This window comes from Hippopotamus amphibius, chromosome 3 (assembly GCF_030028045.1).
Source record: "Hippopotamus amphibius kiboko isolate mHipAmp2 chromosome 3, mHipAmp2.hap2, whole genome shotgun sequence".
NCBI classification, from domain to species: Eukaryota; Metazoa; Chordata; class Mammalia; order Artiodactyla; family Hippopotamidae; genus Hippopotamus; species Hippopotamus amphibius.
This window is the reverse complement of record NC_080188.1, coordinates 110,870,062-110,893,175: the sequence shown is the minus strand read 5'-3', so window position 1 is coordinate 110,893,175 and position 23,114 is coordinate 110,870,062. Positions and strand designations below refer to the sequence as shown.

Below are 23,114 nucleotides of genomic sequence, written 5' to 3'. Positions count from 1 at the left end.
GCATGTCTCCCAGGACAAATGTTCCAGAACTAATTGCAGCTATGCTAGCTTTTGTGAAGCTAGTTGTTTTTTTCCCTTAGAAGCCACACAATGAAGAGCAAAAGGTTTGGTCTTCCCATGTGATGCTCTAAATTTATGCCGGGGGTGGTAGAGAAATACTTAATTACTCCATGTCTGAAATCTTCATGGATGGAAAGACACATTTTTCTTAATGGAACTGTTATATTTAAATATTTGACACTTATGGGAATAAATATATTCATTAGAAAAAATGAGAATGTAACAAAATTAAAAGAACAATATGAAAATAATCAAAATTGTTATAACATTTGATTAAGTTCTCCCAATTAGTTTTTGTTCATAGAATGCTTACTCATTTACTACTCGATTTACATAATGAGTATCAGACTGCATGTTCAGTATCCATCCTCACTTTATAACTAAAATTTTGTAGCATACTATCACCAATGTTATATCAGCCTTTAATAAAACCCATAATTTCATGTGTTGTTCATTGACTGATACCCCATAACCAACTTCATTCTAGGGAAATTTTCTTCAGATGTTAAGAATTTTACTGAATATTATTTATCACTAACACCATCTTAGTTGGAGATTAAGAAGTAAGCATAAACCTAGTTGATAATGGGTAACTTTTGACATTAAGCCAAATAAAACACTAACGGTAGTTTTCAATGTGAATGCCACCTCAAAAACCATTGTAATTGAAGAATTACCAGCAGCAAATTTTTCTTGCTTAATATTTTCCCATCATTGAAACTCATTTTGCTCCTGTTCAATGCTGTTTATCATTTCAGGCTCTTCTTATACCACTTACTGTCTCAGAGTAGAAACCAAAGTCTGGTCAGAGATTTTTGTAAATCTCTCTTGATGTAATGATGATATAGTTTCATCCCCTATTTCACTACAGTTTAAAATATGTCATACATATATTTTCCTTTCTCCCCTTGATGATTCTGGTTATTATGTTTCTTTTTTTCTTTTTTGGATAAACACTCTTAAATTATCCTTTTGCTTTTTAATTTGTGAATTATCTAAGTGGTATCACTTTTCCCCATACTTTATTAGATTTGTGGGGAACAACAATTAATTTTCCCTCTACCCTTCTAGGTTTTAGGATGAAATCCACCCCCGTGTAATGAAAGGTAGATTAAGAACCTGAAAAGAAACAGAAATTTAATAACATGTATACCCCCTGTATAGATGGGAGATTCCCAGGAAACCTGAGTGACACCCTCAAAGGGTCCAAGCCTCTACCTTAAACACTATCTACAAGCTAAAGACAAAAGAAGCTGCGTGAAGGTAAGAGCCAGGAAAAGCATAGTAAACAAGGTTATGTTTGTTAATACAGACTCAATTTCATTCCTTCTTCATTGAATAGATGTTTAGTCAACTTTCTCTTCCTGGTACAGAGAGGGAGACATCCTTGTATTGGAGATTTCCCTTTTAAATTTAAATCTCTTATAAAAGATAACTTCTACTCAGTTTTCAAAAATTCTCCCATGTGTACAGCATTTTAAAAATAACCAGCTCAGGACTTCCTAGGTGGCACAGTGGTTAAGAATCCACCTGCCAATGCAGGGGACTTGGGTTTGAGCCCTGCTCTGGGAAGATTCCACATGCCGCAGAGCAACTAAACCCGTGCACCACAACTATTGAGCCTGTGCTCTAGAGCCCTTGAGCCACAGCTGTTGAGCCCATGTGCTGCAACTACTGAAGCCCACGTGCCTAGAGGCCGTGCTCCACAGCAAGAGAAGCCACTACAATGAGGAACCCTCACACTACAATGAAGAGTAGCCCCTGCTCGCAGCAACTAGAGAAAGCCTGTGTGCAGCAAGGAAGACCCAACACAGCCAATAAATAAAATAAATTAATTAATTAAAAAAATACAAATAAAAATAACCAGCTCAATATAATCCTTATGCCAAGGAAGCCTATTCTGTTCCGCTTCAGTGTGAATGTCTCGTTTTTTCTCTAGCACCTAATTATACCCGCTTGGACAATTCTGGAAAGATGTGTAATGCAGGTTTAGAGGGAAGGTACATAAACAACATCTAGAGGAGAGAATGATGAGAGGTACACCAGGGATAAATATTAGGATTATATTGAAATATATATGTGGACATTTAATCATTATTTGGACACATAAAATATATTTCTACATTTTATGATTAATAAGAAAATGTGGTATGTTTCTGCTCTTACAGAAAGACTAGCAAGGAAACATTAAATTATAAAAAAGAGAACAGCTAAGTACATAATTTTATTAATAATAATAGAGTCCTGAAATAATCCATAGAAGAACACATATTCATTGTCAGTGAAAATAAAATTATACATACAGGAGTGGGATGAACTGGGAGATTGGGATTGCCATATATACATTACTAATAAGAAAAAAGATATCCAATTATACACATTAAATATATGCAATTTACTGTATGTCAATTGTATCTAAATAAAAGTTCTTTAGAAAGTGCAAAACAACAACAAAAAGCAAACAAAAAATAATATGTACAATTAGAACAACAAATGAATATAAGCAAACATAAAGAAGTATCAACAGCCAAGATTTTCACACACTTATAAAAGTTTGAGCATTGTAGTTATAGTGCATGAATGAAAATCCATGGTAGAAAAAGAAAGGAAAATATAATCAGTTTAATAATTCTCAGCGATGATGATGACACATCTTGAGAGCAACAAATCAAAATCAAACAATGTATTTAGAGGGAAAAAATTCTAAGTAGGCTTAGTAAAGAGAAGGAGCGATGAGTTCAGACTGTAGCCTCAATAAGTCCCTAAAGTAATGCATAAGTTGTCACTTGCAATAATTTATAATGTAAAATCACATTGTAAAATGAAGTTTTCAGGAGTCAGATACCACATATGTAGGTCAGAGAAGAAAATTACAAATTTAAAACCAAATATATAAAAATCATATGAACACAGAGATGCCTTCACATGAATTATCTTCAGCTACTCCCAAGACTGAAGACTGATTATTTCTATGGAAGGTTTGTTTGTGATGTATACTATATGAGATTAACCAGTTGACTCCAATGACTTAATATCATAGAAACAAAGTATAAGTCTGTGTATACTCATTTCAATATCCTAACAATTAAAGAAAAAATCATTTGAAATGAAATCTGTTAATTAGTATGCCATTTTAAATATACAAGTAAATGTTTATGAAATAATTCTAGAAATAGAATTTGCAGCTAAACTAATGTTTTTGAGTGCTAATTGCACAGGATTGTCCAAATATCTAAGAAAAATATAAAGTTGAGTAAGGTAGAATCCTTGACCTTAATGAATTCATCACTGTGCTTTCTCCAGCCAACAAAAGTCAAAGAAAATCTTTACTTACATATTGCATATGTAATATATTTGCTACATGTTGTGAAAAGTAAAAATATGACTAAAACTCTTCTCTCACAGAGCTTACAAACTTGTTGGGGAGAGAGAAACACTAAAAACACACATTTCCTTTCAAAAGCACCTCATCAAATGTATCTTCAATTCCTTTCAATATACATTGAAATATGATAGTGCAGCTCCTTTGGTCACTACTCAATGACTCCTGCACAGTGAAGGCAGTACTTAGTGCCAAGGATCCTTTTGTAACAATGCCTGGGACAGTTGATTAAATGAGGTTTAAGTGTCTTTTCAAGGGATAATTAAAAAAAAAAAAAAACCCAGTTCCTCTTTTTAACGCTATAAATTTAACTGTTTTCTGCCTGATTTGGAGAAATGAGAATCTTTAGACACTTCCAAAATGCCTCAGGAATTGTGCTACAGCTAGTACTTCATTAATCTACACACACACACACACACACAGACACATTTAAAAATTTATCAAGTCTTTGAACTTAGGCAGGCCCATTATGGTGATTAAGAAACTCAACTCTGCTGTTTTTCATAGATTCCTTACTCCACTGTGTAAAGCATCACTTTTCTGTATAACCAAAGTTCATGCTTTGCAGATAAATGATCAAATTCTTAACTGGTATGGCAAAATGAATCCACACTACCAAGTGATTTCTCTGTATTATACAATATCTCTGGTCATCAATATTCATCATTGAAATAACTTCAAATACCTGACCATCCATCCTGGGAATATATTGCTTTTGTTAATTCTGTGCTCTTTCCTTTCATCTCAGGATATCATCTATCATTTCTTCTTAATCATATTTAGGAGTCATCATCTCTTAATGTACTAATTTTCCACTCTCTATTTGTTGATGGCCTTGAAAAACAAAACATCAAACCATATGAAAAGTCAATTTAATAACCGTTTAACATGTTATAGGGTGATGGCATGCTCACTCAAGAATATACATGGAGGGATTTAGTCACAGGTCAGATACATTCTTTACTTTTTTGTGCAATTGTATGTCTGTATAATTACTGAAATGAACTCCTTATATGGTGATTCAGTATTCCATGAACACAAATAAAGTAATAATTCACCCCCCATGTTTCAAGACTCTGTTATCGTTATCTTAAGCCCTTGGGAGTTACTCATTTCATTAATTCTTGGAGTAATTGAATACCTGATACCATCCAGATTTGCTTTAGTTGCAACATGCAGAAACTTTTCATAGAAATAAAATTCTATCTATGACTCTCAGGAGACCTTTTTTTAAGTCTTTCTTTCTCAAACTATAAATCAGTGGATTCAGTGTTGGAATGACAGTGGTACAGAACACAGATGCCACCTGTGCCTGGGTCAAGGATGATGTGTTATCAGGCTGCAAATATGTGAAAATCAGGGACCCATAGAAGATGGTCACCCCCATGAGGTGGGAGGCACAGGTGCAAAAGGCTTTCTGCCTGCTGCAGACCAGATCTTCAGGATGGCTGAGATGATGGCAGTGTAGGTGACTGTGAGGAGGAAGAGAGAGCTAAGAAGGGTGAACCCGGCTAAAACAAGGATCACCATTTCTGTGCTGAATGCATCCATGCAAGACAGCACCAAAGGAGCTGTGGTATCAGAGAAATGATTGATGCTGGCATCACAGAGTGCCAAACTGCTGATCACACAGATGGATACAGAGAATTGGTGAAGCTCAACACATAAAGCATGTCCCCCATGCTTTCTGGGACATGACCACAGAATACAATCTTGGAGGGTCCCTCCCCCTTGGGTTCTCCTCTTCCTCACCCCCTCACTCTTATTCCCCTAGGACCCTCACAGCTGCAGGGGGCACTGGAAGGCAGGAGACCAGACTCTGTTGTCCAACAGGCTTCCCAGGGTCAACTGGGCTAGGGTAACACTTGGGGCATGTCCCCAGATCTCCCAGTCTCATAGGGTCCCTGTCTGCCTCTCTTCCTCTCCCCGGCCCCCCACTCTCCTACATCCCAAGCAGCTGGAGGGGGCCCTGGAGTGTGGAAGACCAGGTCTGTGAGCCTAGCAGACTTCCCAGAGCTTGTAAGCAGGGGAAATACCTTCTCTGCCTCCCTTGATCCTCCAATCCCAGAAGGCCCCCTCCCCTGCCTGCCTCTCCTCTACTCCCCTGCTCTCCTTCTACACCCCTAGAACCAGTGAGACCTAGAGGGGCCCCTGAAGGACCAAAGGCCAGGCCTGGGGTTGTAACAGGCATCACAGTGCCAAATGGGTAGGGAGATTTTCCACAGCGTCTCCCCTGATCTTCCTGTCCTGCAAGGTACCCCCCACCTCTGTCTACCTCTCATCCTCTTCTCCTCCCTCCCTCACAACACCTGTACAACCCACTCAGCTGGAGAGACCAAAGGACCAGACTCAGGAGCCCAGCAGGCCTGCTGGGCCCAAGTGGGCAGGAGAAAGTTCCTCCATACCTCCCCTGGTACTCTGCTCCTGGAACAACCCACCACCAATCAGCCTCTATACCTCTTCTCCTGCCACACTCCAATATCCCTGGGACCAACACATCTGGGAGGGTACCCTGGAGAGTTGGAATCCAGGCCTGGGAGTCCAATGGGCTTCCCTGGCCAGTGGGCAGTGGAAATGCCTTCTGTTCCTCCCCAAAATCTCTGATCCCAGAGGATCCCTCCTCCCTTCTACCTCTCTTCTTTTCCCCCCACTGCTTCCTTCCTGTACTTCTAGGACCAACAGCTGGGAGGAACCTTGGAGGGTGGAGTACCCTGCTGAGGAGCCCAGCAGGCCGTGAAGCTGGGGAGCTCAGCAGGCCTCCTGGCCTGCTGGGTGGAAGAAACCCAGTTGCGGTTTCCCCTATATCCCCAGCCCCCAGTGGTCCCTCCTGGTGGGAACCTCCTCCCTCACCCAGCCACCCCCCATGGGTGCTGGTCCCATCTAGCTTCTCCTTCTCCCCCCCACCGACTTCTCCCAGGTCCTACCCAGTTGCTTCGAGGTGCCTGCCATCTTCTTGGGCCTCAGGTCCCCTGCTGGCCTCCAGCAACTGATCTGTTAGTGGGAAGACGTGATCTCCATGTCTTCCCATGTCACTATCTTGACTCTGCCCCCCCATATTTCATTTATTTCTGCTCTGATCATTATGATTTCTCTCCATCTACTATCTTTGGGTTTTGTTTGCTCTTCTTTCTCTGGTTTCTTTAGGCATAAGTTTTGATTGTTTATTTGGGATTTTTCTTGTTTCTTGAGGTAGGATTGTATTGGTATAAATTTTCTACTTTGTGCTGCCTTTGCTACATCCCAGAGGTTTTGGATCATTGTGTTTTCATTGTCATTTGTCTCTAAGTTTTTTTTTTTTTTTTCTCTTTGATTTATTCAGTGATCTGTTGATTATTTAGTAGCATATTGTTTAGCCTCCATGTGTTTGTGTTTTTCACAGTTTTTTTTTTTTCCAGTAATTGATTTCTAATCTCATAGTGTTGTGGTCAGAAAAGATGCTTGATAAAGTTTCAATTTTCTTAAATTTATCAAGACTTGATTTATGACCCAAAATGTGATCTATCCTGGAAAATGTTCCATGTGCACTTGAGAAGAACATGTGATCTGCTGATTTTGGATGTAATGTCCTGTAGATATCTATTAAATCAAACTGATTTATTGTGTCATTTAAAGCTTGTGTTTCCTTATTAATTTTCTGTTTGGATGATCTGTCCAATGGTATAAGTGGGCTGTTAAAGTCCCCCACTTTTACTGTGTTCCTATTTATTTCCTCTTTCATAGGTCATAGCATTTGCCTTATGTATTGAGGTGCTCCTATATTGGGTGCATATATATTTATAATTATCTCTTCTTCTTGGATTGAACCCTCAATCTTTATGTAGTGTACTTTCTTGTCTCTTGTAACATTTTTTATTTTAAAGTCTATTTTGTCTGATATGAGTATCACTACTGCAGCTTTCTTTTGATTTCCATTTGTATGGAATGTCTTTTTCCATCCTCTCACTTTTCAGTCTGTATGTGTCCCTAGGTCTGAAGTGGGTCTCTTCAAGACAGGGTATATATGGGTCTTGTTTTTGTATCCATTCAGCCAGTCTGTGTCTGTTGGTTGGGGCATTTAGTCCATTTACATTGAAGGTCATTATCGAGATGTATGTTCCTATTACCATTTTCTTAATTGTTTAGTTTATGTTTTTGTAGGTCCTTTTCTTCTTTTATGTTTCCTGCTTAGAGAAGTTCCTTTAGTATTTGTTGTAGGGCTGGTTTGGTGGTGCTGAATTCTCTTAGCTCTTGCTTGTCTGTAAAGCTTCTGATTTCTCTGTCAAATCTGAATGAGATCCTTGCTGGGTAGAGTTTTCTTGGTTGTAGGTTCTTCCCTTTCATCTCTTGAAATATATCATGCCACTCCCTTCTGGCTTGCAGAGTTTCTGCTGAGAAATCAGCTGTTAACCTGATGGGAGTTCCCTTGTATGTTATTTGTCATTTCTCCCTTGTTGCTTTTAATAATTTTTCTCTGTCTTTAATTCTTGTCAATTTGACTACTATATGTCTTGGCATGTTTCTCCTTGGGTTTATCCTGCCTGGGACTCTCTGCACTTCCTGCACTTGGGTAGCTATTTCCTTTCTCATGTTAGGGAAGTTTTCAGCTATAATGTCTTCCAATATTTTCTTGGGTACTTTCTCTCTCTCTTCTCCTGGGACCCCTATAATGTGAATGTTTTTGCATTTAACATTGTCCCAGTGGTCTCTTAGGCTGTCTTCAGTTCTTTTCATTCATTTTTCTTTATTCTTTTCTGCATCAGTGATTATCACCATTCTGTCTTCCAGGTTACTTATTCACCCTTCTGCCTCAGTTAATATGCTATTGGTTCCTTCTAGTGTATTTTTCATTTCAGTTATTGTATTGTTTGTCTCTGTTTGTCTGTTCTTTAATTCTTCTAGGTGTTTGGTAAACTTTTCTTGCAACTTTTCAATCTTTGCATCCAGTCTTTTTCAAAGTCCTTGATCTTCTTCACCATCATTATTCTGAATTCTTTTTCCAGAAGAGTGCCTATCTCCTCTTCATTTAGTTGTTTTTCTGGGGTCTTATCTTGTCCCTTCATCTGGTACAAAGTCTTCTACCTTGTCCTTTTCTTTATCTTTCTGTGTCTGTGATTTTCAGTTCCACAAGATGAAATACTACTGATACTGCTTGATTTTCTCATTGACGCTTTATTAATTTTCATGTTGTTGGTTTTGACTTTTCCCTTTTTCACGAGACTCTATTATGCAGTACATTTGCTGTACACTTAGTATATTGTGTATAACAACTATACTTTTAAGTAAGCAGAATTGTGTTGTGAAGGAATTAGATTTTATTCAGGTCTTTTGAAAAGTAATTCAATGAACTATCAACATAAAACATTTATGTGTTTTACTAAAGATTTCCATTATTGGGAATCTGTTGAGATGAAAACAATTAGAAAAGTGAACAAATTTTATATACAGCCCTTGCCATTATGCTAGAAATTACTTTGTAAAACTTTCAAACCCAAAGTATATAAACCAAAATGTGGATACTTTCTTGGGCCCAAAGTATATTTAAATTTTATTCTGTGATTAGATGAAAACTAGTATATATACAACGGATAAACAATAAGATCCTAGCATATAGCACAAGGAAGTATATTCAGTATCCTTTGATAAACCATAATGGGAAAGAATATGAAAAAGAACATTGTGTGTATATATATATATATATATATATATATATATATAAATCAAATATACTTCAATTTTTAAAAAATCCAAAAAAAATTTATTCTGTGATTGCCATGTCCTAATGACTCTCTTATTAAGCCACAGTTTTGCTTTTAAAAACTGGTTATGTCTTTGATAATAGGGGCATCACAGGGCAACATTTCTTCTAAAAAACATGAGAGAGAAGAAAAGCCATCATTTTCTTGTGTACCATTTCTGAGGTAGCTGGGTTTTTTTGTTTGTTTGTTTGTTTTTTCATCTTGTTGCATGCAAATAGAAGTGAGTTTTCTTTTTCCTCTTGAGAGCAAGGAAAACAAAGAGAATGTCAAATAGGCTAGAGGAGAAAGATAACCTAGCCTTAAAGAGTTAATCATTCCTTGGTTTACTTTAGCTATCACTAATCTGTAGTTAATTGATTTTTACTTCACAAAGTTAATTCCCTGATATTTAACTCTGTGTGTGTTTCATCTTGCCTCTCACTTGCTAACCTTTTTTACAACTTAGAATCTGCATTCCATAGGACCATTGTAACAAAATCATTCCTATAGTTTGTTTTGCATTTCAAAAAGGAGGTCCCCAGAGGACAAACCATAGACAAAGGGACTATCAACATACTTCTAGGCAAATGGACAATCAACAAACTGGCAGACCCCAGTCACCAGGTGGCCTGATGCCAGCTATGACTGTTTTGAAATATTGCAAAGGAAAAAAAAAAAGAATAATGCAAAGGAAAGAGAATGCAAGACTTCCACCAACTTGATCCTTATCACAGACCCCAGATTGAGAGTCCCCATGTATAAAATCTTCCCTGACTCCCAAGGACTGGAGGGGGGAGGTACAGTTCTTGGGGCACTAGCCTGCTGTGTCTTCCCTTTGCCTAGCAAAGAAAAATAAAGCCATCTTTCTCTTCCTTCAAATTATCTGTCTCTGTTTTTCTATTGGGTCTTGGTGTACAGAGTAGCCATTATTACAGCAACAATCTTAGAGCCTTATGGTTCCTTATTCTCAATCTAGCTAGACTCAGCTTTCCACATTTTGTTTGAAAATCTGAAAAGCACATTTGGAATGTTATGTTAAGTATAGTTGTAGAGCAAATACTGTCCTGGTTTAGTTTCATTCAAATTTCAAAGATAAGCGCTTAAGGGGAAAGAAATGTTTAAAGGAATCTATTTCTGCAGCTAGTTTGAAGTTTTTAGTTTAGGAAGAGAGCAGAAGAATAAAGGATTAAAGTTAAATGGCTGAGGCAGATGGGAAATCCAAGATTACCAATAAGTACTCTAAGGGCAATATGATTCTTCAGGTGTTCAAAAACGACTGTGTTCATTAATAAGACTTAAAAACTTATCAACGACAGAATCTGCATACTCTTCTTTCTCTTCTAGCTCATTCAAAATGATGCACAGAACTTGGTATCCTGAGACTCAACAAATAAATATTACTTACAAGTAAAAAAACAAAAACAAGAAACTGGTTATGTTACAAAGTCTAAGCTCACTCTTCTTGCTGCACAACAGGCCAGTGAATCAGAGATGAGGTGTTGAGGCAAGGAATATGACTTTATTCAGAAAGCCAGCAGTCTGAGAATATGGCAAACTAATATCTAAAAAAAGAAAAAGAAAAAAAGAAACATCTTATCAGAGTCTGGATGTCAGTTTGTTTTATAGAATCAGAGAGGGAGAGATGCAGGGGAGTAAAATAAAAAGGGCTATCAGTCTTGCAAAACATCTCTTGGAATGACTAGCCTCAGGGAGGGGATGTGTTAGTTTCTTCTTTTCTGCAGCCATTCACAGGTGGGCAGGGTTCTCTGGCGCAGGCCATCAAGTATAACAATAATAACAAAAGTGGTGAAAAGCAAGGATTAAAGTCAAAGAAACAGATTGAACATGGAGTCCAATTTAGCTCTTCTCTGTTACAGTTATAACAATAACATTATATTGTTTTTGAAAATGCATGGTTATTATTTTGATATGCAATCAAAATATTGATATTTGACAATGGGATTATCCTGGAAGAAAATATGGACTAAGTATAGAAAAATGAAATAAAATTTGTTTTAACACATTTTGTGACATATTTACATTAACATAACTGTCAAGCAATAAGAACAAAGTCCATAGACATATATTTTAACAAATGAGATTTATTGCTCTGACTGAAATATTATTCCATTTGATTGTCTATAGGTAATAAATGTTAATAAACATTCTATACACAACTCAAAACCATTGTTTACTACATATTGCAAAAATGTTATGTTTGCTTTCTTATCAGTTGTGGCGATGCCAGTCATGCTGGACTGAGTTTCTGATGCATGTCTGAGGAAGCAGGAGAGTGAATGATGGAATGATGCACATCAGCAACATGAGATTCTAAGTCATTTTGTTAAAAAAAAAAAAGGAAAACTATCAGTATCTTCAAATGATTGCACTGTTTTATGGATGTTTCCTAAAGTCTGATTTTTAATAAATTCCAATGTGCTCTGATATTATAGAATACTTTTGCATTGCTATTTGGGTATTTCTATTAAACTACTTACAGAAATGGAGTTGCTATAAATAAAGGTCCATTGGTGGCTATGGAATTATATTTAAGTTAAATATTCAAATTTTAACAGTTGTAGGTTGATATAGAATACAAAATACATACAGGAAATTCTATTTTTTATGTAAAATTGTAAGAGGTCTGTGTACAAATATATAAACATGTGTGTGTGTTTGAATTCTATATCTTAAATCTTGATTTCTTTTTTATCATGGTTAGGTTTTTGTTACCAAGTCTAAGCTCACTCTGCTAGCCACATGACAGGCCAATAAATCAGAGATGAGGTGTTGAGGCAAGGAATATGACTATTTAGAAAGCCAGCAGACTGAGAAGATGGTAGACCAATGTCTCTGGAAAACCATCTTATCAGTGTCTGGATGCCAGTTTATTTTATAGAATTAGAGAGAGAGAGGCTGTGAGGAAGTAAAGTAAAAAGGTAGAATAGAGAAGCAGAGGTGGCAGGGAAGTAAAGTAAAAGGGCCATCAGTCTTGCAAAACATCTCCTGGAATGACCAGCCTCAATGAGGGGATGTGGTTCATTTCTTCTTTTCTGCAGCAATTCACAGGTGTGCAGGGCAGCTTGTCTGCCCATAAGTTGAACAGAGACACTTTAGTTTAACATTCAGGCAGAGGGATGGGGTTCCCTGAGGCAGGCCATCATGTGTGATTATAACAAAAACAGCTAAAAGCGAAGGTTAAAGTCAAAGAAATAGCTTGAACATGGATTCCAATTTATCTCTTCCCTGTTACACTTTTAACTCCATTGAACCTTTGTGTCCTCACCTGTAAGATGGGTTAACTCTTCTAGAGTTGTAAAAAAAAAGGAAGATTGAGTCCATTCTCTGTAACTGATTCTCTTTGAGTTATGTGTGTGTGCATGTGTGTGCATGTGTGTGTGTGTGTGTGTGTGCATGCGTTTCTGTATGTATGTTTATGTGATTATCACCTTCTGGTTCTCCTATATTCTATCAAAACTGAAAATCATATTTTACAACTAACCAATCTGTAGAAAATGCTGCCTATATATTATGTAAAAAGTTAGTAGAGATTAAAAATAACAATTTGGGAATTGAGGTAATCCAATTATACAGTGGTATAAAATTATTATATAATGGAGACCTGGGATTCAATTAATGCAGAGGGAGGCTTTCTCAGAGCTTCCTTTATCTGACTGAAGGCAGAATTTCTGAGTGAGGCTGCCATAAATCCTCTCTCCTAGGGGCTGCTTTGCCTGCCAGGAAGAAGACAGAAAAGACCCCTTGCCCTGTCGTAAATGAATGATCTCACAGAATTTCATATCTCCTATTGGTTCCCTTAGAAGCCCATTTGTTTTTCTCACAGAAGCAGTTCCTTGCTCTGCCTTTCCTCTGTTGTTAGGTATATAAACCTCATATCTAATTACTGAGTGAGCCGCATTTTTGTGCACTTATATACATGTGAATAAACTTCTATTCTCCTGTTAACCTACATTTTGTCAGTTTGATTCGCAGTCCTTTTATTAGAAAGGACTCCAACTTCAGGGTGGAAGAAAAGTTTTCTTCCTTCTTGACAGAATGTATTGCATTTATGTATATGTATATGCACACACATAAATATAATATAATGTAGCATATGTGTACGTGTTTCCAAAAGTCAATAAGTAATGCATCTTTGCATATGTTACTTTAAAATACCATCCTTCTTTTTCCAAGTTTCACACATATTTAATAATGTACCTACATGTGGGATATTCCTTAAATATTTCTGCTTGAAAATTAATAGTCATTAAGCAAATACTTCTCTCATAATAATTATTTTCATTTCTTCTTTGGCCTCTGTGTTTCTTACACTCTATATTAGAAGATTTAGTATTGGCAGCAAAAGGGTATAGAACATGGATAAGATTTTGGCTCTATCCTGTGGGTAGCTAGAGCTGGTTCCCAGATAAGTAAATATTACCATTCCTTAGAACAGAGTCACTACAGTTAGGTGGGAGGCACATGTGGAGAAGGCTTTGTATCTGCACCTCAAAGACTGTATCTTCAGGACAGTCTGAAGAATGCCCAGATAGGAACTAATGACCATCAGAAAGGTAGCCACTGATGTGGTTCCAGAGAGGACAGTAAATAAAAACTCATTGTACTGGGTGTCAGAACAGGCAAGTCGAAAAAGCAATGGGATATCACAGAAATAATGGTTAATGATATTGGGACCACAGAAAGACAGACTGAGCAAGCCAGTCAGGTGGGTGAGTGAGTTGGTACAACCTAGTAGGTAGGAAGCAGTGACCAGGTGGGTGCAGAATGTGGGGGTCATGAGACCTTTGTAGTGAAGCAGGTGGCAAATGGCAAGGTACCGATCATAGGCCATGGCAGCCAGCAGGAAGCATTCTATGGTCAGGAACATGCTGACAAAGGAATACTGAAGGAGGCACCCGATGTAGGAGATGACTTTCTGTCCTGTTATGTAGTTCACCAACAGCTTAGGAATAAAGACTGAGGAATAGCAGAAATCCAAGGAAGCCAACTGGCTAAGGAAAATGTACTTGGGAGAATGGAGCTGCGCACTAGCCAGGAAGCTCGTGATAATCCAAATGTCACCCAGCACAGTCATGAGACAGATCAAGAGAAACAGCACAAATAGGCCTGCATTCAGCTCAGGGTTATCGGTCAGCCCCAGGAGGATGAATTCAGCTATCCCACTGACATTGCTGTTAGCCATTTATGTGGCTCCTCTAAAACAGACCTGCAAAGAGTGAGAGAAGAAAGAAAATAAGCAAAGGTATAGCCTGAACATATGAATTCCATCTGCCAGCATCTTTAGAACACTGCATGATTTTGGTTAATAATAATCTACCGTGATTTCAATTCTTGCAAATATGAAAAGTTAGCCTGATATGAAAGTTTACCTGGACCAATGTCTCACCAGCGCATATAAGCTGCCATTATGCACCACATAAGAACCCCTGGAGAAATTAAAATTTCTGTGAAGAGCTCTGGTAGGAATCTTTGTTAAACAAAGAAAGTTCAGGAGATAGATCTTGGGTAACAGTATAGTACAAATTTCAGACACAAGGCAGGAACCTCATATGTTAAGGAATATATCCTTTAACAAAGACCAAAAGTTCAGTATTTAATAGGTAAATTCTTGAGACATCTAGCAAAATTATTTTCTATGACATCTTTTTAACTTAGACAAAAAAATACATGACACATGTTAAACAGTAAAAACAACAAATGAATAGAATATGTATATACATATATACACATACATGTATATTATATCTAATGAAATTAATAATTATCCATAAAGATGGAAAAAGAGAATTAGGAGTGTCTGGAATATAGAATGAAACAAATTCAAACGTTTTCTCTCCTAATGTAACTCTGTGGCAGGACGTCATTCTCTGCTACTCCAACAGGGATTTATCACTTCATCCTCTGATTTCCTATAGAATTTATTATCCAATGGCTTGAATTAGTCCATATCTCACTTTTTTTGTTAAGATTAAGGCAGAAAACTTTTTCAATATGTTTTAATCCCGACAGTCAAAAGGTCTCAAATCTAATTTCAAGGAGAATGCATATGCTTTTGACACATTACATCACACATGTTACTGGGTTTTTATGCAGGAATAGTTAGATCATTAATTTTATTTTAGATTTTTATCATATAACCCAAAGTTCATGGAAAACAAGTTTCTAGTATATTTGGGAAACACCTGGTTAAACAATTTTTAAGGAATGCTTTCTTTACTGCAGGACTTACAAGAAGACATAGTATATGACTATGCTTTGCCAGTTCCAATAAGAGAAATAAATATAGAATGTTTCACATTTATTTGACAATTGATTTTATTTTAACTAAATATTACTGAATAGGATGTTCCACAATCCATGCTTTGGGAATAATATTTTCCTGATATTGAATAAAGAGTGAGTGGGCTTGGATCTCTACCTTTTGTTATCAGTGTGATGTAAAGTAAGTTATTTAATAAGAATTCAAATACTGCAAACCATGCTACAAGATAGCTTTGGTTATGTCCATTTTACCAAAACACAATAAGTAAAAAAGAATGACTAGTCACTTTTTACCACATCAAGCTGTGGTTTCATGTCTATCTCTTAGTTTCACCTATAAACCTTGCTCAAGATGTAGTTGTGAGAATTAAATAAGAAAATATGTGCAAGTTGTATTGTACACCATTGGTACTCTCTAAATATTTGTTGTCTATTCAAAGTAAAACAAATAAGGAGAAGAGAAACTGTGCTATCTGTTAACATAGTGGACAAATGGCTTTTGACCAAGTAATGTTTTGGATCTTTGCTTTTTTTTGGTTTAGTTTTGTTTAGTTAGCTTTATCTAGATTAACCTTGTTTTTAACCAAACCAATTTGTTACTTTGATGATGAGTTTCTTCTTATATCACTTTTCACTTAATAAATAATAATTTTCACCTGGACTGCCTTTCACACCAATTTTCTTTTGCTATAAAGTTAGTTATATACAATAAATTAATCTTTGAGTCTCAAAATTAGCTCTGGTAATGGCACCAAATAAATAGCTGCTCTTTTCCTCAGATTTGATGAAATTCAACAGTTTGCAATAATCAGTCTTAGACCTTAAATAAAATTCCCTCTTGTAATTTATGTAATTACGTGAAGCTTTAAACACCACTACCTGATGAAATATGGAATAAGCCCACTAATTATTTCAAGAGAGCCAGTTGACTTGGTAAAGGTGTAGTTTTATTTCACTTATCTCATTAATTGTAATGGATTTGAGGCAGATGATTTTTCTTCACATTCCACTCACAGCATTTACTGAGAGTAGCTGTTTTTGAAGAGTGGAAAACACATTTATAATCCCTTTATTAGCGCACATAAATGCAGCACCTACCTTGTGTCAAGAGGCAGCCTGATGCTTTCTCTGAGTTTCCTGACTTGTGTTTATATTTGGCTCAAGATCTTTGGAGGATGCAGTCTCCAGGGATTCTGTGAACACCAGGTTTCATCAAAACAGCTGGTGAGAGGCCTGGGGAAAGTAAGGTCCCAGCATTATCTTTCTAAATTATAGCAATTCAAGTATTTGGCCTTTTGTCAGTTTTAAGGAAAATTGTCACATATGTGTTTGTCTAACTTATATGAGACTCTGCAAGGAAAAACTGAATAATTAAAAATGAACTCCACTGGTGTTGAAAATTATGATTAACATAACTTTATATATATGTGTGTATTTTAAAGAATGCAAAGTTCCATTTTTTGATAACTATGTGCTTCTATAAATACATTATTTTTGATAGTAATTATGGAAAATATGCATATTCCAATATGAGCTAACTCAAAAGAAATAGAATTCAGGTGTGTTTTTGTGTGTGTGTGTGTGTGTTTTCATACACTAGATTTTCTTTTAATATTAAAGTAATTTAGCCAAATAAGATACTAAAATAAATATCAGGTTCAACATTTTTTAACATAAAAGTAGTTTTAAGAAATATTGAATTGGCTGATATTCGGGGGATAGAATAGTACATATAAAAGGAGGTAAATATAGAGTGAAAAGTTAGGCTAAATGTGAAAATGGGGGAGGGGCAAATAAGAAGTCACTGAAATCGTTCAAATGCAACCAAACCAAAAACCACAGCTGCACAAGAAAAGGTAGTGAAAATTTGCAGTGATTTTAAAATGAAGCAGTAGTGAAAATAGACTAACACACAGGAAAAGGTATAAGTAGTTTTATTAGCAGGAGTATTTCTTTTTCTTTGGCAACCAAAATTTAATTAGGATCTTGCTGGAATGCTTCCTATGTCTTAAATGTCAAGTGGGTTCCAGACACTTCACAGATATTATCTCTAATCATTCTATGATTGTATTTAATTGGATATTATCATTCATATGATTCACATTAGAGGTGGCCCAGAATAATTGAATAAATAGTCCAAGTCTGCACTCTAAGAAGTGGTAGAACAATAATTTTAATATGATGAGTGTCTAATGTAAAAATCTGTGCTTCTTTTACAATTTTTCCATGAAGGTTTCAATATTGAGAAACTAGGGAGTGAATGTTAAAATGATGCAATTTGAAGCCATATTGTGTAAAGAATAGTGGAAAAGATAGGAAATATCCAGAATGAGAAAAATTTGACTCAAGATGGTATTTTAGCAAAAACTGAGTGTCTGAGGAGCCTAAGAATGAAGAATGAGAATATATGAATTCTAAGGCTTCCTAACACTTATCTAAGACTAACTGATATGGTCTCAAAGGAGAGAGCTATGTCTTGCTTGAATTGAAAAAAGTACATTGTTTATAGTAAAATTGAATTAAGTACTGGTTTTGCAGGGGAAGGTAGAAAACCATTAGGGCATTTTTAGCACCTCCTCTATCTTCAGGTTAGGCTTTGGATGGAGTGGCTGTATGATCCTCAGATGTCATGATTCTGGGCATTGGTATTGTTTCACAAGCCACATTTGTCCAAGGACAACTGAAAACTGCTGTCAAAGTTGGGATCAATGTAATCACTATGTGTCAATGGCACTGTACCAAATCTCAAATCTTGGAAACATAAATTCATTGCATTGACTTGAGAGCCTCTTAATAAGCAACAAAGATGACCATGATGCCAGTGTAGCCATGACCAATCTAGATGATGCCAGCAACTTATTTTCCTAATGAGCTGGACCATTTCCAAATTGCAAATTCCAAGGTTACACATATGGAATAAAACTAACACATATTTGATAGAAGTTCTCAGTGCTTAGAGGAAAGTTATGTGAGATAAATGTCTGCGGAGCCCTGATTTCTCTAAATGTTGATATTGAACAGTCACCAGTTGTATGTATGAGGTGCAGGGACTGGAGCTACAAGTGCCCATTCTCAATTTTTTTCCTGATATTTCACATGAGGGAATACCAACAGATATTTCATTGATGAAGTCTTCATTGATTTCTTATTGACTAATTGTATGTGTCATTTAAAGACATTTAGAATCTGCTTAACCCAGTTTACTTACTTTCAGTATATATATATGGTATATTACTAGTTTTTGTTATATTACTGATTTTTCAATATGGCATATTATGAATTTTCCAATCTACAAAATACAAATGTGCCACACACCCGCCATTTGTCATAGAATTCTAGGTCAGAGATTTTTTTTTTTCTCATTTGAGCATCCAGTCTCTATTTAAAGTATAATATATAGTATCTCTTGGTTAGAGTAAGTTGAAGATCATTACTAGAAAAACACAAAAATCATTCTTTTCCATAAAATAACCCCCCACCCACACACTCACATTTAGTAAACTGCATTCTTTTATCTGCATCCTGGAAGGCAAGCCCCTTCTTTCACAGAGTATATATTTTTAACAGAATTTATCAAAAAAATTATAAACAGTTCAATTTATTTTTTGAGTTGAATTTTCTTGCCTCTATACCATTCCTAGTGTTTCTTACTCTAGGATACAAGATATCAAATGCTCTTGAAAATCATGAAGAACTATATAAAATTAGGTTTACTTATTACCATTGTTATTTTATTTTATTTTGAAAATTAAAACTTTCATACAAATGCATTTACATGATGCTTCATACATGAATGCAGCCTTGTAGGAGCCAATTTCAAATAAATATTAAATGTGTTTCGAAAATCGTGAAAGTCTCTGCAAATGTTACATGCTGTTCTTGGAGGTAGTGGTGTCATTGCTCTTTCATTCTGAAAAGTAAACTTTCATATGAATTTCTCTGCATGAATGGCTAATATAATAAGCATTTCACTTTACTATCTTCTCATGGTGGAACCATTCACATATGATTTTAGCTGCCACTGTGGAAAAAATAAAGTTTAAAAACAAGACAATATTTATTGAATCTTCAGGTGTGTCGTGCTGCTTAGCCTGTTTGCCACTAGTTATTTCAGTATTTAGAACAAACTCCAAAAATTCAGTATAATTTTGTTTGTAAATGAAGGTATTCTTTAGAATACAGTTTTTGTTTTCCAGATAATCCAATTTACAGCAATTTAGAGGAAAGAGACCACTATGGGACAATCAGTATTTATGGGCCTGATTTTATCATTATGCACCTGTGCATATAATTTGAATTGAAGGGAAAACAATTGGCTTCATATGTTTTCCCCACCTAGACCACATAGAACAATTTCTCTCCTGCCTAAACTACTTTCAGTGAATTTTTGTTTAATGTCTAAAAGAAGATGTTGGAAGATCCTTAAAAGAAAGCGGGGACTAAGTCTGATTAATAATGGTTCCTTAATTAACTTGGAGGCACACTTTCTAAACATGAAGTAAAATTTTTCAGGGTATGTTTTCTGTGAATATAAGTGGCCCTTCCATGTGAAGTGGTAATGAAACCGTGGCATTCCACCTTGCTCAATTTCATGTGCAGTAATGGAAACAGGCCAGAAAAACAGAAATGATTTAGACTAACCCCTGTGGGTGGAAAGGCAATCAAGAACCAAGTTTTCTTTCTGACTATTTTTGAGTATTTAAATTTATTTTGTAGAATATCTGACTACAAATATTTCAGACTAATTCCAGGAACACGTATCTGTCAGCTTTATGGGATAGTTCAAGTACCTATACTTTATGCTTTAAAATTATTTTGCTTTTTGTCTGTGCTCAAAAGAGAAAATGAATTGAGATATATTATTTATGAATTTTATGTTTGTGTCTCTGTGTGTGTGTGTGTGTGTCTATATATCTATATGTATATATTTATTTCTACCCACATACAGAAATAAAAATGTTAACAATTGTCCAGAGATAACTAACCTATATCTTAGTATGGTTTATTGGGTTAGTTTACACAATAGTCAGCCATGTGTTCTATGACATGTTATTCTTCTAGGCCTTTTCCTTCTGTCCTAAAACAGAAATAAATTCCTAATTTTAATAAATTCATATACAGACCATTATCCAAAGCACTTATTTGTCTACTCTCTTAGGGCACATGTGGTATGAAATCAACAAGGAATATATCTCATTTCTTTAGCCCTTTTCACAGCATCCTTCACTTCCTTGTTCCTTAGGCTATAAATCAAAGGGTTTAACATAGGAATCACCAGGGTATAAAACACAGATACCACCTTTTCTTGCTCTAAGGAATATTGGGAGCTTGGTTGAATGTAACTAAAGCTTATAGAGCCGTAGAATAGAGTCACAGCCATAAGATGTGATGCACATGTGGAGAAGGCTTTATGTCTACCAGCTGCTGAGCAAATCCTCAGGATAGCAGCGACGATGAAGATGTAGGAGATCATCACAGTCATGAAAGTGATCATGACAATAATGCCAGAGAAGATTAAAAGCAACAATTTATTCATGGATGTGTCAGAACAGGACAGCTTCAACAGTGGGGGAAGGTCACAGAAGAAGTGTCTGATGACATTTGGCCCACAGAAAGACAATTTCAGCAAACCAATTGTGTGTGTCACTGAGTTAATTAAACCTCCTACACATGATCCAATGACCAGAACCACACATACTATTTTTGTCATAGCCACTGTGTAAAGTAAAGGGTTCACAATGGCCATGTAGCGGTCATAAGCCATTGCTGCCAGCAGGAACCCCTCAGTGGTAAGGAGTGACACGAATAAAAAGTACTGCACAATGCATGCAGAGAATGAGATTGTCTCCTGTTCAACAAAGAAGTTCAGCAGCATTTTGGGTGCAAAGACTGATGAATAGCAGGCATCAACGAATGACAAGAAACTAAGGAAATGATACATGGGTGTTTGGAGTTTGGGAGTTATTTGGATTAGAAGGAGCATTCCTAGATTCCCCACCAAGGAAATGGTATAGATGAACAGGAACAACAGGAAGAGGACCACTTTCAGTTCAGCATGATCTGTCAGTCCCACAAGGATAAACTCAGTCACCAGTGTAAAATTAACATTGGCCATGTGTTTGTTTATCTTGGTACCTGATAACAAATAAATTGAAAATAGTCATGCTGCATTTTTAAGACTACTTGGGATCTCTAACTAGCAGTATGCCTTGAGTTATTGACTTCTCTACTCTGGTTGTTTTGTCTATAAAATTAGAAAAATTTAACTAGAAATTGCTAGTCTCTGCAAGCACTGTCTATTTGCCTGTTCCATAGGAAATTGCAAGAGTTGACCAAAGAAAACATTAGGGTCTTAAATTCAGGATGCATTCAAAATGCTGCTCTTAGTGTGAAGAAAATAAGTCAATTTCATTCTAAAATGCATAAAATACAGTTTATAAAGTATATTGACTGAAGTTGGAAATTTAATTCATGGTATCATTGAAACTCTCTTTAAAATGTCTTATTTTGAATTTAATAGTAGCCAATGTCAAAGATACAAATGTATAGGAATAAACTATACTGTGATATTTAAACTTGATTTTTCTCACTTACACCTTTCTATTTAGTTCATATGCTACATTTTTAAACTGGAATGTGAAGAAAGGCAAGGCCCCAATATTGAAAAATTCTGGAGTCCTCCTTAGAAAATAGCCAGAGGCATTGGCTTTGAGAAAAGTGCCCACTAGGAATGGGGGAAGAGGGACTCTGAGCTAGACCATGAAACATGATGAACAAAACTTATAACTGGCCTTTGATATCCAATAGCAATGACTTATTGAGGGGACCAAGGATACAAAGTCTTTACAATTTCTCTAAGAAGAAGTAAAGCAAGCCTGTAAAGTAAAGGCAACCTAGAAAACATACAGCTACTTCTTTGCAATGCTATGTTTTTCATGATGTTGTGACACATTTCTTAACATATGTATTGTTTTTCATTTAATCAATGCACATTTTTATTACACACTTGGTTCATAAAATTGAACTTTTTCACATTTATATAAAAAAACAGGTATTATAAATAATTCAGGATGCTAGTAACTTTACTTTTACAGAATAAAATATGATATTTGGTGGATTTATCATCCTTTCACTGGGGAGATGCTATTTCTTGTGTACAGTAGGCAAAACTCAGAAAAAAAATACTGAAAGATTACTGAAATATTAAAAAATAAGGAAATATCTATGTTAGCTCTAGAGTATCTATGGTGCCAGGTGAATAATCCCCATGGGTGTAAGTAATTATGATGTAGATTGAAATTCATCCTTTTGGAAATATCCCAAATTTAATTTAAACATTGATTTCTCAATCCTCCTGGAGAAGTTGCATAACAATTTTGATATTAATATAGAAAAAGAGACTTCAGTGTAGGATAAAGGGTGGGGATAACAGCCAAATTACACATTCCTCCCTCCCCTGTAATTTGAAGTCTTTATAACATTAAAATCTGATCATCTCTTTTTTTCTTCATCTTTTTCCTTGTATTTTTAACTGATTGGCAGAATGTATGTACACTGAATACTCAAAGTACATCAATTGTACTTACCAGTGGATGAAAAAAATATCCCAAACCTTATTCATTTATGAACCTCATCACCACCCATTATCATGGCTTATTTCTCTACATCCCCTAAAA

At 36.0% G+C, this 23,114-nt stretch overlaps 1 protein-coding gene and 1 pseudogene across 1 annotated transcript; both read right to left on the bottom strand.

The window, feature by feature from the left end:
• Window positions 1–13,423: 13,423 nt before the first annotated feature.
• LOC130848652 (olfactory receptor 1052-like) lies at window positions 13,424–14,359 on the bottom strand (annotated as a pseudogene).
• Window positions 14,360–20,614: 6,255 nt separating this feature from the next.
• Window positions 20,615–21,553, bottom strand: LOC130847908 (olfactory receptor 1052-like). Its single transcript, XM_057725612.1, has one exon. It carries the CDS (start codon window positions 21,551–21,553, stop codon window positions 20,615–20,617), a length of 939 nt encoding a protein of 312 aa, XP_057581595.1.
• Window positions 21,554–23,114: the final 1,561 nt, after the last annotated feature.

What these genes read in the sequence shown, in the direction of transcription:
- LOC130847908 (XM_057725612.1), bottom strand. Translation starts at nt 21,553, where the DNA reads ATGGCCAATGTTAATTTTACACTGGTGACTGAGTTTATCCTTGTGGGA.